At 32.5% G+C, this 16,718-nt stretch overlaps 1 protein-coding gene and 1 pseudogene across 2 annotated transcripts; one reads left to right on the top strand and one right to left on the bottom strand.

The window, feature by feature from the left end:
- Nucleotides 1-986: 986 nt before the first annotated feature.
- Nucleotides 987-12,560, top strand: LOC124836718 (DNA (cytosine-5)-methyltransferase 1-like). 2 transcript variants are annotated; one of them, XM_088113271.1, is made up of 14 exons: nucleotides 987-1,026; nucleotides 2,663-2,702; nucleotides 4,009-4,053; nucleotides 6,075-7,575; nucleotides 7,846-9,349; nucleotides 9,545-9,709; nucleotides 10,076-10,274; nucleotides 10,370-10,481; nucleotides 10,574-10,721; nucleotides 10,815-11,012; nucleotides 11,108-11,386; nucleotides 11,474-11,635; nucleotides 11,716-11,934; nucleotides 12,187-12,560. In XM_088113271.1, the coding sequence occupies exons 2-14, from the start codon at nucleotides 2,690-2,692 to the stop codon at nucleotides 12,322-12,324; spliced, it is 4,683 nt and encodes a 1,560-aa protein (XP_087969397.1). In that variant the 5' UTR covers nucleotides 987-1,026; nucleotides 2,663-2,689; the 3' UTR covers nucleotides 12,325-12,560. The 2 variants fall into 2 exon arrangements, with proteins under 2 accessions (XP_087969397.1, XP_047167848.2); XM_047311892.2 differs by lacking the exons at nucleotides 987-1,026; nucleotides 2,663-2,702; nucleotides 4,009-4,053 and adding an exon at nucleotides 5,432-5,483.
- Nucleotides 12,561-14,035: 1,475 nt separating this feature from the next.
- On the bottom strand, nucleotides 14,036-15,313 carry LOC124846833 (putative carboxylesterase 18 pseudogene; annotated as a pseudogene).
- Between the last annotated feature and the right edge of the window lie 1,405 nt (nucleotides 15,314-16,718).

Here is a 16,718-nt window from a genome sequence, read left to right as displayed (position 1 = left end):
CGAGTAGGATTTCTTTTTCAATCATCGCTACAGTAACACTGTTGAGTATAAAACAATATTAGTTATTTTAGTTTTGGATTGATTTACAATAAATAAAATATTAGATTACGCTGGAAGAAATGTTTCTTAAATGTAAAAGAATTTAAAATTAATGATTAAAGATACTTTACAACCTGTGGTTAAAATGATTAAACTTTATATATATTTTAAATGGTTTTCTTGAATAACATTAAAAAATAATGAAAAATTATTACAGTTGTTTTTATATATTTTTTCCTTTGCATTTTATTTATGCAATCAAATAATAAAAATAATTTATTTATTTTATTTAAACAAAGTAAGACATTAATTTAATAAAATATATATTTTTATATTAAAAATCTTTAAATAAAGTGGGTTGGGCTTTAAGGGTTAGCCCAATAACCTAATTGAACAAATACAAGTTATAACATACTTTAAACTTGTCGACCCATAATAACTCGATCCGTCTATCTTAGCAATCTGTTGGGCCACATGTAGGGTAATACGGCCCAACTCCTTGATCCATTACACAGTTTATAAAGAAAGGAAAAGTAGGTAAGTAAAAGTAGGTCTCTCTGTGTTCCTGCCTTTATAAGTGAATGTGAAAGCTTATAAAGGCGCCGCCAGAGTGTGAACTCTACAAGAGTGTGAACTTGAATCTCTCTATCCATTTTCCTCTCATAGTTTGAATCTCATCTCACCCACCTCATTTTTTTAGACAGAGCAAAGCAAAGAGCATAGCTGTGACACCTACACAGGTTCCTATTCTGATTTTCATTGATTTGTTTTGCATTTAACATACTCAAATTTGGTAAGTTTTGACATCCCATTTAAATAAGTATACATTAATAATACACTTTGAATGTATTATTAATGTATACGTTAATAATACACTGTGAACTTGAATATCTCTCCCTATCTTCCTTTCATAGTTTGAATCTCATTTCACCTACTTCGTCTTTATAGAACAGAGTAAAGCAAAAAAGAATATCAGTGCACCTACATGTATGTATTATAATATTCATTAATTTATCTTGCATTTAACATTGTCCATTATTTTCTGCATTTGGTAAGTTTTGACGTCTGTTTAAATAAGTATACATTAATAATATACTTTGAAAGTAAATATTTATAATTAAATCAGATTAATTCAAAAAGAAACAAAATGAAAGATTACAAAATCAATTTTTTATAATTATATTTTTTATTTTAAATATCTTTTTATATACTTACTCGATCTTCCTATTCCTTTTTTATTCTATTCTTTTACTCTTCTTTTACAAAGATGAGCGTGAAAATTTTTCTACTGTCTGATTATTACTAACAACTTGACCATGAATCATTGAAGATACAAACTCAACTTCATAAAATTATCACAATTTTTTTTTCATTGCGCGAGAACCATGCTTCCAATACGAGAGTTTGAACAGTTTAAATTTGGTTTTTGTGATGTGCAGACATATATTAACCAGTTTTAAAAATATTTTTATTTAAAAAAAATATAAGAAACCAATAAATACATCTAACAAATTAGTTTTTAACTCTAAATTTTAATAATCACAAATTATGAATCTTAAAAAAAATGCAAAACTAGTTTTTGCGAATTTCTTTTGCAATTATCACTACAGTGACAGTCTTGAATATAAAATAATACTAGTTATTTTAGCTTTGGATCGATTTCAAATAAATAAAATATTAGAGTATGCTGGATGAAATGTTTCTTAAATGCAAAGGAATTGAAAATTAATAATTAAAGCTACTTTATAGCATGGTTAAATGATGAAACTTTATAGATATTTTTTAAATGTTTTTTTAACAACATTAAAATTATTTTAAATTTATTAATAGATATTTTTAAATTTTTTTAATAACATTAAAAATATTTAAGATTTATTAAGAATGTTTTTACATAACTTTTTCTGGTATTTTACTCACTATAGTCTAATGAAAATGATTTATTTATTTTATTTTGACAAAGTTAAGAAATTAATTTAATAAAATATGTATTTTTATATTAAAGACATTTAAATAAAGTGATTTGAGTCTCTTTTAACCTAATTGAATAAAGACAGGACAAGTTACGACATACTTTAAACCTGTCAAACCATAATAACTTGGCCCGTTTTTTTAATAGCATGTCAGGTCACATGTAGGGCAGGAGGACCAGCCAACTTACCAGTCTGTTATACATTTAATAAATTAAAAGCAGGTAAATAAAAGTAGGTCTGTCTGTATTCTTGTCTTTGATTGAATAAAGACAATTTATGACATACTTTAAACGTGCCAACCCATAATAACCTGTCAGGTCACATGTAGGGTAAGACCCATCAACTTACTGGTACGTTACACATTTAATAAAATAAAAGAAGTTATGCAAAAGTAGGTGAGCAAAAGTAGGTCAGTCTGTGTTCCTGTCTTTTTAATAATCTGTCAGGTCACGTATCACGTATAGGACAGACCAGTCAACCTACTGGTTTGTTACGCATGTAATAAAGTAAAAGTAGGTAAGCAAAAGTAGGTATGTCTGTGTTCATGTTCTTTTAAGAGAGTGTAAAGTCTTATAAAAGATTATGAATTTGAATAACTCTTACCATATCTTTCTCGTGGTTTGATTCTCATTTCACCTACTTCATCTTTTTAGGACTCAGCAAAATAACAGAGTATAATAATGACACCTTCAGGTTCGTATTCTGATTTTTATTGAATTATTTTTCATTTAATATTATGTGTTCTTTTGTGTAAATGTAATATGTTAATTTTGACACCCCATTTAAATTAATATACATTAATAATACACTATAAACGTATGTACAAACACCATAAAACTATGAATGTTTAAAATGAAACCAATTTCACTCAAAAAGAATAAAAAAACAAAAGATTACAAAAACACGTTTTTTATAATTATACTTTTTTTTATTTGAAATATCTTTTCATATACTGACTCGATGTTCTTATTCCTTTTTTATTTAAATTTTTTTTATGTTTCTTTTACTTTTTTTTTTCTAACTTTGAGTGTGAAAATTTTTCTATTGTCGGATTATTACTAACAACTTGACCATGACTTATTGAAGATACAAACTCAACTTCTTAAAACTATCACATTTTTTTTTTCATTGCCCGATAACCATGCTTTCAGTTTAAATTTGGTTTTATTCATGTTTGTAATGTGATATTAACCAGTTGTAATAATATTTTTATTTCAAAAATATATAATAAACCAATAAATACAACTAACAAATTAGTTTTTAACTCTGGATTTTAATAATTACAAATTATGAATCTTAAAAAAAAAAATGCAAAACTAGTTTTTACGAGTAGGATTTTTTTTTCAATTATCACTTCGTGTTGAATATGAAACAATATTAGTTATTTTAGCTTTGGATTGATTTCAAATAAATAAAATATTAGTGTATGCTGGATGAAATGTTTCTTAAATGTAAAGGAATTGAAAATTAATAATGAAAGTTACTTTATAATCTGGTTAAATCATCACACTTTATATATATTTTTTAAATGTTTTTTATAACATTAAAAAGTAATTGAAATTTATTACAGCTGTTTTGACATATTTTTCTGGTGCAGCCAAATAATAATAAAAGAATTATTTATTTTAATTAAAGAATATATGTATTTTTATATTAATCATCTTTAAATCAAATGAGTTAAATCAAAATAATCATTCTTTTAACTTATTTGAATAAAAATAACCTATGTCATGCTTTTGAACTTGTAATCACTCGGTCTATTTAGCTTGTGAACTTATTGGGTAACACATAAGACAGAACGAGTTAATTCGATAACCCATTACACATCTAACAAAGCAAGTAAAAATAAGTAAAAATAAACATGTTTGTTTGTATTTCTATCTTTTTAAGTGAATGCTTACGAATCGCTAGAGTGAAAACTTTGCGAGATAGTCAACTTGAATCTCTCTCACCATCTTGTTCACATAGCTTGAATTTCATACTATCTTTTTTTTTTTAGGACGAGGCAAGGCAAAGCAAAAGAAGAAAGCAACCACACCTAGAGGTTCGTATTATGGTTTCTATTGAGTTGTGTTGCATTTAGCATTGTTATTTATTTTTTATACATGTATTTCGGTAAGTTTTGTCGACCTGTTTGAATAAGTGCACATTAATGATACACTTTAAATTTATAAACAAATATAATAAAAGTATACATAATTAAAACTAAACCAATTTAATAATAAAAAAATTAAAAGATTGCTATTTGTTTTTCTAATTGTACTTTTTTATTTTAATTATACTTACTCAATCTTCTTATTCTTTTTTTTATTTACTTATTTTTCTGTGATTCTTTTACTTTTTACTAATTTGAGCGTGAAATTATTACCAAAAGTTTAACCATGAGTCTTTAAAGTGGGTTAGATCCGGTGAGATTGCTAATCTAATTGAATAAAAACAAGTTAAAGACATATTTTTTAATCCTTCAGTCCATAAAAATCCGATCTGTTTGTCTATTAATTTGTTGTTCATTAGTCCTTTACATATTCAATGAGATAAGTAACAGTAGGTAAGCAAAAGTAGGTCTATCTGTGTTTCTTTTTTTTTTAAAAAGTGTGAAGGCTTGTGATAATGTCAATTTTTTTATATAATAATTCTTTTAACAATGTCAATTCCTTTTTATATATGTAATTTGGTCGGTTTTGATACTATATTTAAATAAATATGTATTAATGATATACCTTGAGTATAAAAACAAATACAATAAAATTACAAATATTTAAAACTAAACCAATTTAATTGAAAATAAAAAAAATTAAAAAATTGCAAAAACAATTTTTTATAATTATAATTTTCATTTTATTCTTAGATTTGATTTAAATAGATTCATAATATAAAAGTAATTAAAAGTTGAAATCAAAGCCAAACTAAATAAAATAACATTATAATATTTAAAAAATAGATGCTTTAAATTTTATAATATTTAAAAAATATTAATGGTTAATTATAGTAATATTTGTTATATATAATTTATTATGGTTAATTTATAAACATGCAGTGACCAATTTATAACTTTTTTAATGATTTTTTTATGTTAAAAAAAAAAAATCTAAGTTGATGAAAAGTGAAAATTTACGAACAAACTATTATTTATAAAAAAAATAATTATTATAAAAATCATGATAAAAACTTAAAAACTATGTTATCATGTAATTTTTATGATGACAAAATGAAAATTTAAAACAGATTCGATATTTTTCATTTGTTTTTTTCTAAGGTTTCAGTAGTTTGAGGGTTCATGGGCGCCAAAAAACCCTCCCTTCCAATATTTGCATCCCCGCCAAAAGCAATACTATGAAATGGAAAGTCACATTGAAAAAACCTAATTAGATTTCTCACAAACTCAGTGAGTGTTTCAAAACAAACCATTTGAAAAAAAAAAAAACAGGATTCAAGATATGGGTTGTGCTTCTCTTCTGGATTCCTCAGAACCAGGTCTTAACCATATTATTGTTTGTCTTGCTGTTCTGTTTGATTTCATTTAACCATCTTTGGTTCTGTGTCCTGTTGGCTACTACTGTCCTGGGTGCCATCTTTGTTATTTGCATGCGTTTTCTTTTTTGTGTATTATTGATTTCACTATTGATTTTCCCCTTTCTCCATTACCATGTTTAAAAACTGTTTCAGATATCATTTTTGTTTTCTCGTCACTGTTCAGAAGGAACTGTTGTTTATCATATCATGAAATTTTAAGTGCTATGTGAGTTCATAATTGATTTTTGTTTTTTGTTCAGATATCTATTTACGATTTTTAGGGTTTTTTTTTTTTGTTTGTCAACATTCTATCTTTTGACTTTATCATGGTTCTGTGGGGAGATTTGACCTTCGGCCATGTTGGTAATTTTTGTGGATAGATTTCATATTAGAGAAATTTATTTATTTTGATCATGTTCTGCCATCTATGTAGTGATTATGTTAAGATTCTCATAATGTACAGCTTGTTTAGATCGTCTTTTGTTATTGCCTCTATATTTCTTAATTTTTGTGTAAACTTATGATTATGTTTTTTTTATATGTTTGAAATAGTTGTGAAGAACACCAAGAGTAAAGAGGATTTTGCTCTTTCCAACGGAGAAGGGGAAGTAATGTCTACAAACAAACAAAAGAAACGAAGTTTGGCAGAGAGCCCGGAGCAAGCTCCAGCTTCACGCAAAATGCCAAAACGAGCCGCAGCGTGTAAAGATTTGAAAGAGAAATCCTTTTCAATATCGGATAAGTCCTGTCTCATTGAAACAGAGAAGGATCAGATTGTAGATGAAGAAATTGTAGCTGTCCGGTTGACTGCTGGACAAGATGATGGTCGCCCAAATAGACGAATTACAGAGTTTATCCTTCATGATGAAAATGGTAAAGGACAGCATCTTGAAATGCTCGAGGTGACTGATTTATATATTACTGGAGTTATATTGCCGCTTGAACCAAGCACAGGCAAGAAGAAAGAAAAAGGCATTAAGTGTGAAGGATTTGGTAGAATTGAATCTTGGGATATATCTGGATATGAAGATGGTTCTCCAGTGATATGGATTTCCACTGATGTTGCTGATTATGACTGTCAGAAACCTGCTGCTAGTTACAAGAAGTTTTATGATCAATTCTTTGAAAAGGCTCGCGCATGTGTCGAGGTATATAAAAAACTTGCAAAGTCCTCGGGGGGTGACCCTAGTATAAGTCTCGATGAGCTACTTGCTGGCATGGCACGGTCAATGAGTGGTAGCAAATCCTTTTCTGGAACCGCATCTATAAAGGATTTTGTTATATCTCAGGGTGAGTTCATTTATAAGCAACTCATCGGTTTGGACATGTCATCCAAATCAAATGACATGATGTTTGCAGATATCGCTGCTCTTATTGCTCTTAGGGACGAGGCGAAGAAGCAAGCAAACCATGCACTTATGCAAGTAGTGCCCTCAAATGGGACTTTAAGGATTGGTTCAGGAGCTGAAGAGGAAGAAAACAAGAATCAGATGGATTTTGTAGATTCTCCAAATGACGAGGATGAAGATGCAAAGTTAGCACGACTCTTGCAGGAAGAAGAGTATTTCAAATCGATGAAACAGAAGAAAAACAATAGATCAGGCTCTGCTTCAAACAAATTCTATATAAAAATTAATGAAGATGAGATTGCCAATGATTATCCTCTCCCTGCATTTTACAGAACCTCCCTTCAAGAAACAGACGAGTTTATAGTTTTCGATAATGACTATGACGTCTATGATACTGAAGATCTTCCTCGAAGCATGCTTCATAATTGGTCTTTATACAACTCAGATGCAAGGTTGGTTTCCTTGGAACTTCTTCCTATGAAATCTTGTTCAGACATCGATGTTGCCATCTTTGGCTCCGGTGTAATGACTGCTGATGATGGAAGTGGGTTCCATCTTGAAAGTGACGCTGGCCAATCTTCCTCCAGCAGTTCAGAAGCACAGGCTGCGGATGGAATGCCAATTTATCTGAGTGCCATAAAGGAATGGATGATAGAATTTGGATCATCGATGATTTTCATATCCATCCGAACAGATTTGGCCTGGTATGATGCCTCTTTTCTAAAAGTAATGCTATTGTTTAGGTTTCCAATGAAGTATTATTATAAAATCCATTTGAGTACCTGGATAGCAAACTGCCAATACAATTGTAACCAAATTGTGTCAAAAAAACTGTTTGGATGATCTTGTCATAACTTATGAATGAAACATATGTGAATACTGTATATAACTTCATCTAATAATAATCTTGTTCAAAATAAATACAATTAGTATGTAAATGACAACCAAACTCATTCATACGTCACTCCTTTCAGGTACAGACTTGGCAAACCAGCAAGGCAGTATGCTCCTTGGTATGAGACAGTGTTGAAAACTGCAAGGCTTGCTATAGCCATTATTACCTTACTGCAGGACCAGACCCGAGTATCACGACTTTCCTTTGGAGATATCATAAAAAAAGTATCTGAGTTTAATCAGAAACATGTTTCTTACATTTCTTCTGATCCATTGGCTGTTGAGAGATATGTTGTTGTCCACGGACAGATTATTCTGCAACTTTTTGCAGAATTTCCTGATGTTAAGATCAGAAAGTCTCCATTTGTGACCGGTCTTTCAAACAAAATGGAAGAACGGCACCATACGAAATGGTTGGTGAAGAAAAAGAAAGTTTTGCCACGTAGTGAGCCTAATTTGAATCCTAGAGCAGCAGTGGGTCCTATTGTTTCCAAGAGGAAAGCCATGGAAGCAACAACCACAAAACTAATCAATAGGATATGGGGAGACTACTACTCGAACCACTTGCCAGAAGATTCAAAGGAGGGGCCTGTCAGCGAGTTAAAGGAAGATGATGAATTGGAGGAACAGGAAGAAAATGAAGAGGACGACAATGAAGAGGAGCCAATGCTTTTGGAGGGAACCTCAAAGAAGAATTCACATTCGAAGCAAACCAATAAATTTTCGGGTGATGCCAAAATAACGTGGGAAGGAAAACCTGAAGGGAAGACTACTTCTGGATATCCTGTTTATAAGCAGGCAATCATTAATGGGGAAGTTATTTCTGTAGGAAAGTTCGTGTTAGTGGAAGTTGATGAAACAGATGAATTTCCAGACATATATTGTGTTGAGTATATGTTTGAGTCAAAGAATGGAAGAAAAATGTTTCATGGTAGGATGATGCAGCATGGTTGTCATACTGTTATTGGCAATGCTGCTAATGAGAGAGAGGTGTTTTTGACTAATGATTGTAGGGATCTGGGACTGCAGGATGTTAAGCGGACAGTTGCTGTAAATATTCAAAAAAGGCCTTGGGGGCATCAGCATCGAAAGGATAATATAATTACAGATAGAGTTGACAGGGCTAGAGCAGAAGAAAGGAAGAAGAAAGGACTACCCACTGAATATTATTGTAAAAGCCTGTACTGGCCTGAAAGAGGTGCTTTCTTTAGCCTTCCATTTGATACTTTGGGTCAAGGGTCTGGTATTTGCTCCTCTTGCAAAATACATGACTATGAAAAGGCAAAGAATATTTTCAATGTAAATTCCTCCAAGTCTGGTTTCCTATTTAAAGGAACCGAGTATTCCCTTGATGATTTTGTTTATGTAAGTCCCTTTGAATTTGAGGAAAAGATCGAGCAAGGAACTCATAAGAGTGGAAGGAACGTGGGTTTGAAAGCTTATGTTGTGTGTCAAGTGCTTGAGATTGTTGTTAAAATGGAAATAAAACATCCTGAAATAAAATCTACACAAGTCAAAGTCAGGAGGTTCTTTCGACCAGAAGATGTATCAAATGAGAAGGCATACTGCTCTGATATACAAGAGGTATAAGCTACAAGTGTTACATAGCATGATTATGTGAATTTTATAATATTATTTTTCTAAGTCATCCATGCTTCACCTGGCTGTGATAAGTTAACTGCTATTTGTGCATATTGCTCTATTTTTAGTATTAGTTCTACTTTGTGTATCTCATGTATAATTTTTTATACTGACTTGTATTTCATATTTATATTCTAGGTGTATTACAGTGATGAAACACATATAATCTCAGTAGATTCCATAGAAGGGAAATGTGAAGTCAGAAAGAAGAGTGATATTCCTGAACAAAGTGCCCCTGGAATGTTCCAAAATGTATTTTTCTGTGAGCTCTTGTATGATCCTGCCACTGGGTCACTGAAAAAGGTATTGTGTATTTGTACCTAATATACAAGCAGGCAATGTGCTTGTTAATCCAGTGGATTAATCTTCCAATATGTTGATATTTTATGATATAGAGTCTACGATTTACTATTGGGTAGCAATGATTGCTTTATGGATTGTTGTGCAGATTAAAATGCAATCCAAAAGTTTTAAGTCATTGTAAATGCTTTATATAAATTCTCTATCTGTCGTTATATTGTGATTGAAATAAAAGGTTTTAGTTTAGCTTAAGATAGACTATCATCATCATCATTATTCGTCATGACATCAATTTTACATTTGGGTGCAGCTGTGACAAGTTATGATTTTCGATAATTAACTATTATTTTTTTTCCAATTACTTGACAGTTGCCAGCTCACATAAAAGTAAAATATTCAACTGGACAAACCTCAGATGCTGCAGCTAGAAAGAGAAAAGGAAAATGTAAAGAGGGAGATGACGATTCAGAGTCTTCTAAGGAGGGAAAAACATTAAATGAAAAACGTTTAGCAACCTTGGACATTTTTGCAGGTTGTGGTGGTTTATCAGAGGGGTTGGAGCAGTCGGGTAATCTTAACTACGTTATTATAGCAAGAAGAAGACCATATTGTATCTGCTACCAATGCATAATATAACGTATTTTATTGCTTAAATTGGTTCAGGTGTTTCATCAACTAAATGGGCTATCGAGTATGAAGAGCCTGCTGGTGATGCATTTAAAGCTAATCATCCTGATGCCTTGGTGTTCATTAACAATTGCAATGTTATTCTTAGGTAAATAATCCCGTTTAGTTAACTATTCCAGGCCTAAATGTTGAAAGGTGTGCAATCTGTTCAAGTGACTTGGTTGATTTTTTGGAATGCAGGGCTGTAATGGAGAAGTGCGGGGACATAGATGATTGTATCTCAACTACTGAGGCTGCAGAGTTGGCTGCAAAGCTTGATGAGAGTGAGAGCAGTAGTTTACCAATGCCTGGACAAGTTGATTTCATTAATGGGGGTCCTCCATGCCAGGTATCTCTAGCTGTTGACTTTTTTTTATATATATATTTTGCTGACGAATATATTATTGGGTAATTGTTCAACAATGTGTTGCTTTTGCTTCAGGGTTTTTCTGGGATGAATAGGTTTAACCAGAGCAGTTGGAGTAAAGTCCAGTGTGAGATGATATTAGCTTTCTTATCCTTTGCTGATTATTTCCGACCAAGATATTTCTTGTTGGAGAATGTGAGGAACTTTGTGTCTTTCAATAAAGGACAGACATTCCGTTTAACCTTGGCTTCACTTCTTGAGATGGGTTATCAGGTAAAATTACTGCAACTTTCTACCTTTAGTAATGCATTCCGTTGATAAATAGAACTTCAATGAACTAATAAAAGTATGATTTACTTGTCCAAAAGGTGAGGTTTGGTATCCTTGAGGCTGGAGCATTTGGGGTTTCCCAATCAAGAAAAAGGGCATTCATATGGGCAGCCTGTCCTGATGATGTTCTTCCAGAGTGGCCAGAACCAATGCATGTATTTTCGGCACCCGAGTTGAAGATCCCGTTGTCTGAAAATGTTCATTATGCTGCTGTCCGTAGTACTGCAAACGGTGCTCCATTACGTGCAATAACTGTTAAAGATACCATTGGTGATCTCCCATCAGTGGGCAATGGAGCCTCAAAAGGAAACATGGAGGTATGTAAAATAGGAAAGATACATGTCACTTACTTTTGCATTCTTAAATTTTTCACTCACTATTTGCCTGTTTTTTATGTTGTGCAGTATCAAAATGACCCTGTATCATGGTTTCAAAAGAGGATTCGTGGTGAGATGATTGTCTTGACTGATCATATTTCTAAGGAGATGAACGAATTGAACTTGATTCGATGCCAGAAAATTCCCAAGAGGCCAGGTGCTGATTGGCGTGATCTTCCGGAGGAAAAGGTGGATCTAAATTCTTGTGAACTTTTAACATAGCAAAAAATTTGTGACCTATCTAATCTGTGAAACCTTATGAAATGCAGGTAACATTGTCTAATGGACAAGTTGTTGATTTGATACCATGGTGCTTGCCCAACACGGCTAAGCGGCACAATCAATGGAAGGGACTATTTGGTAGGCTGGATTGGCAAGGGAATTTCCCAACTTCCATTACAGACCCTCAACCAATGGGGAAGGTTGGAATGTGCTTCCACCCTGACCAAGATAGGATTCTTACTGTTCGTGAGTGTGCTCGATCTCAAGTAAGTTGATAACTCTTGGTTTGATAAGAAATGGAATCCTAACAAACTGAAATCTGTTAGTTTTGAATTGTTACAGATAATTCTTGTCAAGTTTAATAGAAATGTCCAACAAATTAGTTTCTATGATTAGCTAATGACCTTAATAGCTAATTACAAAACTGTAGTCCTTATGATCTTTGCCAGAGAAATAAGCATGCATCTCCTGATTTGGTATAAGCTAAATAGCTAAGCATATCTATTATGAATGTGCAGGGATTTCCAGATAACTATAAATTTTCTGGCAATATCATTCACAAGCACAGACAGATTGGTAATGCTGTGCCTCCTCCTCTGGCATTTGCATTAGGGAGGAAGCTCAAGGAAGCAGTGAACAGTAAGAACTCCACATAGAAGATGGTCCTTGCATTCTTTCAGGGTTTGTTAATAAATTTGTCGAGATATTTGCAAAGCATCATTCAGGGTTTGAGAAACAATTAGCCCTTGTATGCAGTGATATGCATTGATAATTTCTTTGTTTTCCACTAAGGAATCGAATGGATAATGCTACGAAGAGATCATTTTGACAACTTGGATTTTCTTGATGAGTATATGTTTTTGCTGTTTATGAAAAAAATGGCTTGGAATTACATGGCGGTGTATGTGTCTGACAATTGACCAATTCTTGTGAATTTTATTTTTGAACTTGCTAGAAATAATATATTTTACTTTGAGTAGGTTTGGACTAATAAATGAATATTTTTTTAACGAAAATGTGTCCTTCCAATACTATCTCAAATATTATATTTTTAACATGGTTCTATTATTAGCTGTACTTCATGAAAAATTACAAGTTTTGTTGATTTTATTTTTATTAAATAATTTGGAACTTAGTCTTCTTTTAATCGTATCCTGCGTTGCAGGAAGATTCAATCATAATTTTTTTCCTGTACTTACAAAATATCACAAATAAAACTTATTAAGTTTACAAATTTTTATATCAAAATGGGTTTAGTATTAAATGAATAATATACTTTATACACAACCATCTTTAGTAGCATTTCGTGTTAAAAAATTTCTATTACCATAACATGCAATTAATTAACATGTCAAATTATGCTTCTATTCACATTCCACGTTTAATCAGTACTTATTTAGTTACCAATTAATACCTATTTATTATTTGAAAGATAATGCAAAATTTATTAAGTAAATTTTGAATTTTATAAAATTTATTGATCCTCACAGGATTTTTCAGCAATAAAATTGTGATCAAGCATAAATTATATTACGATTCTCCATATAGTTCAACAATTTTATAAAATTAGATCCAAGATTTTCAATCAATTTTTTTTATGTATAAAATAATGTCAAATTATTTAAAAAGTTAATTATTTTCCTAATAGTTCTTTAAAAAGGTCATAAAAATAATATCCTATTATATATATTATTACAACCTTTGCTGTATAATACCAATTTTATATAAAAACATTTCATTGGAAACAAAATTAATAAACAAGTGCATTAGGAATAGAGGTGGCAAAACATTGTAACTAATATCAAATTTTGGTAAATTAATGGATAGACCATTTTTCCATCATTACTAAAATGGCTATTATAGTTTACTTTATTTTTATTATTAGAGTCACGTAATTGCAATTTCATTTTGTCGGAAAAACAATTACTATTTAATTTAAAATGAATATTTGTCAACCAATAATAAAAAAAATGAAAAGTAAATAAAGAAGAACCTATTTAAACATTAACAAATTTAACATGATGTGCAAACCAAAGTTACTTTATTAACTGATTTAATTTTTCATTTTAGTATATTACTAACAAAATATTTATTTTATGGTACTTCTCTGCATGCTTATTATCATCATTATGCATTTATTTATGAAGTTCTTATTACTTATTTAATTAGAGTTATTAAAATCTGTCCAAGACATTTGTATTCTACAATATACGAATGTATATTTAACAATCTTTATGACAATTACCTATAATCATTTAATGCATATCACTACAGTATACATGTTCTATAAACTATATAATGTAATTATCCGACCACAATGTCCATTTCATAAGTCTATCCAATTTTTGTCTTTTTATTTCATACACATGCAAAATATCTTTTTTCTTTCACACTAAAATCATAATATTACAAGAAAATAAAATCTTTCTTATTATAATTATAATATTACAGCATCAAACGTGACAGAACTCTAACTACCAGCTACTTGTTTGACAATGAAATGGTTAACATGAGAAAGAAACTCAGAAACGTCGGGTAAAAATGGAAACAAGTGAAACCCATGGATCATTTTCGGGTATTCAATTATTTCAACATCCTTACCGGATTTTCTTAACCATTCAGAATATCTTCTTTGCCAATCCTTTAATGGGTCAAAACCCGCCACAACCAAAAGCGTCTTTGGATAGTTCAAACCGGAAATATCCACCGCATTTGGTCCACTCACATTAACCACTTCGTGGTCACGGTCCGACCCGTTGGGCAAAAAGGCCTTCCAATACCAATCGGTTGCATCCAACGAAACCAACGGGTCTTGCGTGATTCGGATCTCTGATTCGACTCGCTCTTGCCCTCCAAAAAACGGTTCAATCGAAACCAACCCGATTACTCTCACGAATCGGAGCCTCTCTTTGCAAACCCGAATTGCCACGTGGTGCGCTGTGTTCCCGCCCGAACTATCACCCGCTAAAAAGCACTTACCAACGTTACCCAAAGTGGCGCCGTTTTCGTCGAGGTATTTAACGACGTCGAAACCATCGTCGTTTTGGGAAGGGTAACGGTGTTCGGGGGCTAGGCGGTAGTTAACGGAGATGATGACTGCGTTGATGGAGCGGCACAGGGAGCGGCAGAAAGCGTCGTACCTGGTTGAGGCCGGGGAGAGGAACGCGAAGCCGCCGCCGTGGAAGAAGACGACGACAGGAAGGGTGGCGGCAGAGGCGGAAGTGGTGGGGGAGAAGAGGCGAAACCAGAGGTTGCGTGTGGCATCGACAGTGACGTCGGAGGTGGTGACGCCGTCGATAGGGTTTGGATTAGGAGGGAGCTGGGGGTCGAAGAGGTTGAAGAGACGGCGGTTGACGGTGCCGTTAGAGCGGCGGGAGGCTTTGAGAAGGAGAGAAAGCAGAGATGTCATTACGCGGAGCTTCCATGGAATGGTTGGTTTGGTGGGTGCTGCCATTGCTTGTGGTGGTGAGTTGACTCGGTTGGCACGGTGAGTCGGAGAGTGAAACGAGCAAGTTAAGAAGTGGCAGCAATGAGAAGATTTTTTGAACTACTTTCCCGTTGATATTCTCATACGGATAGGGTTGTGTTTATGTAAATATTTTAAATCAAACATTAAATAAAATAAACTGACTTTTTTTAATTACATAAATATATAAGCTTATTGTTTGTTCCATGGTAGAACTAAACAAGAGGGGAATATATTTTAACTAAATTTAATTATGAATATTCATTATAAATATATATATAAATATCTAATAGGTAGAATTCTTATCTCCGACGGTTGAGACGAGGGTGGTTGGTTAGGCCACGTCATGCATTAACTTCCTTATCTTAACTGTCCGGGACTACGAGCAAGTTGTGTTTTTTTTTTATTTGTAATTTTTAAATTTGATTAGAAAAATTACTTTAATTTATTATTGTATTTTAATAGGTAATTTATTTGCATAATAAATTTCTGAATGGTGGTGGATTCAGCCATTGCTGGTGGTGGTGAGTTGACTCGATTGACTAGGTAACTCGTTTGAACACGTGAAAGTGCTGTTGTTCCCATTCTGATGCGGCTAGGATTGAGTTTATATAGATATCTTAAAACAAATATATTTTTTAAATAAACTGATTTTTTTAATTAAACAAATATATACAATTTATGTAAAAAGTTACACAATTAATTAATGAGTAATAATGTCATAGCCAATTTAAAACGCACTCAGGATTCGTTTTAGTGAAGTTCACGTGTCAAGAGGGAGGCTCGACATTCAGACGACGAACGCCAGGTGTCAAGCAAAGAGGATCCGGAAATCAGATAGTGGAAGGCAGGTGTCGACAGATGAGCGGACGCTCGTTTTGACGTTGGAAGGAAAACTTTGAGTTTCAGAAATCCAAGCCACTCTCTGCATGCACCTTCTTCCTCAAACTCTGAAAATTTTCATTTCTCCTTCTTCTCTCTAAAAACCTCTCCATTCTCTCTACCAAATCTCACCCTTTCTCTTCTCCGATCATCATTCAGGCACCGTAGAAGCATTTCCGACGTCAAGGGCTTCAGTTTGAACCGATCGGTTTCGAATTCTGAACTGGTAAGTTCTTCTTGTCCTTAGCCGTTCGTTCTCTGGCACATGCAAACCAAGTTCTGGTTGCATGAGTTCATAGTCTCATTCTGAACCATTTTGCTCTGTTGTTTGATTTTGGTTTGAAGAGTTGTTGAGCGTTGAGGGTAGAAGGAAATTGTAGTCAGGCGAACCGTATTCTGTCTCTAGGAACGTTCGTTCATGCTCAGAGGTAAGAGAAGCTTATTTAATTTAATTTGTATGTTTACTATGCTGCATGAACGTTCGTTGATTTGATGATTGGAAATGAAATATGATTGTGCTATGTTCTGATGTATGAAATATATGAAATTTATATGATATGGATGTATGAACTTACGTAGATAAATGTTGAGAAATTGAATTGAGAGAAATGACTTCTAAGTATGAAATTCCCCTATGAGAGTGTACGTTCGTAACTGGACGGTCCTTGACCGTTCGATTTTCATAGTAAACTTGGTTAGAAT

Source organism: Vigna umbellata, chromosome 4, assembly GCF_029865625.1.
Source record: "Vigna umbellata cultivar VRB3 chromosome 4, Vumbellata_1.0, whole genome shotgun sequence".
NCBI classification, from domain to species: domain Eukaryota; kingdom Viridiplantae; phylum Streptophyta; class Magnoliopsida; order Fabales; family Fabaceae; genus Vigna; species Vigna umbellata.
This window is presented reverse-complemented; position numbering and strand designations above follow the sequence as displayed.

What these genes read in the sequence shown, in the direction of transcription:
- LOC124836718 (XM_088113271.1), top strand. An exon ending in ATCCGAACAGATTTGGCCTG is followed by an intron (nt 7,576 to 7,845) that starts GTATGATGCCTC and finishes CACTCCTTTCAG; the next exon opens with GTACAGACTTGGCAAACCAG. An exon ending in ATGGGGGTCCTCCATGCCAG is followed by an intron (nt 10,722 to 10,814) that starts GTATCTCTAGCT and finishes CTTTTGCTTCAG; the next exon opens with GGTTTTTCTGGGATGAATAG.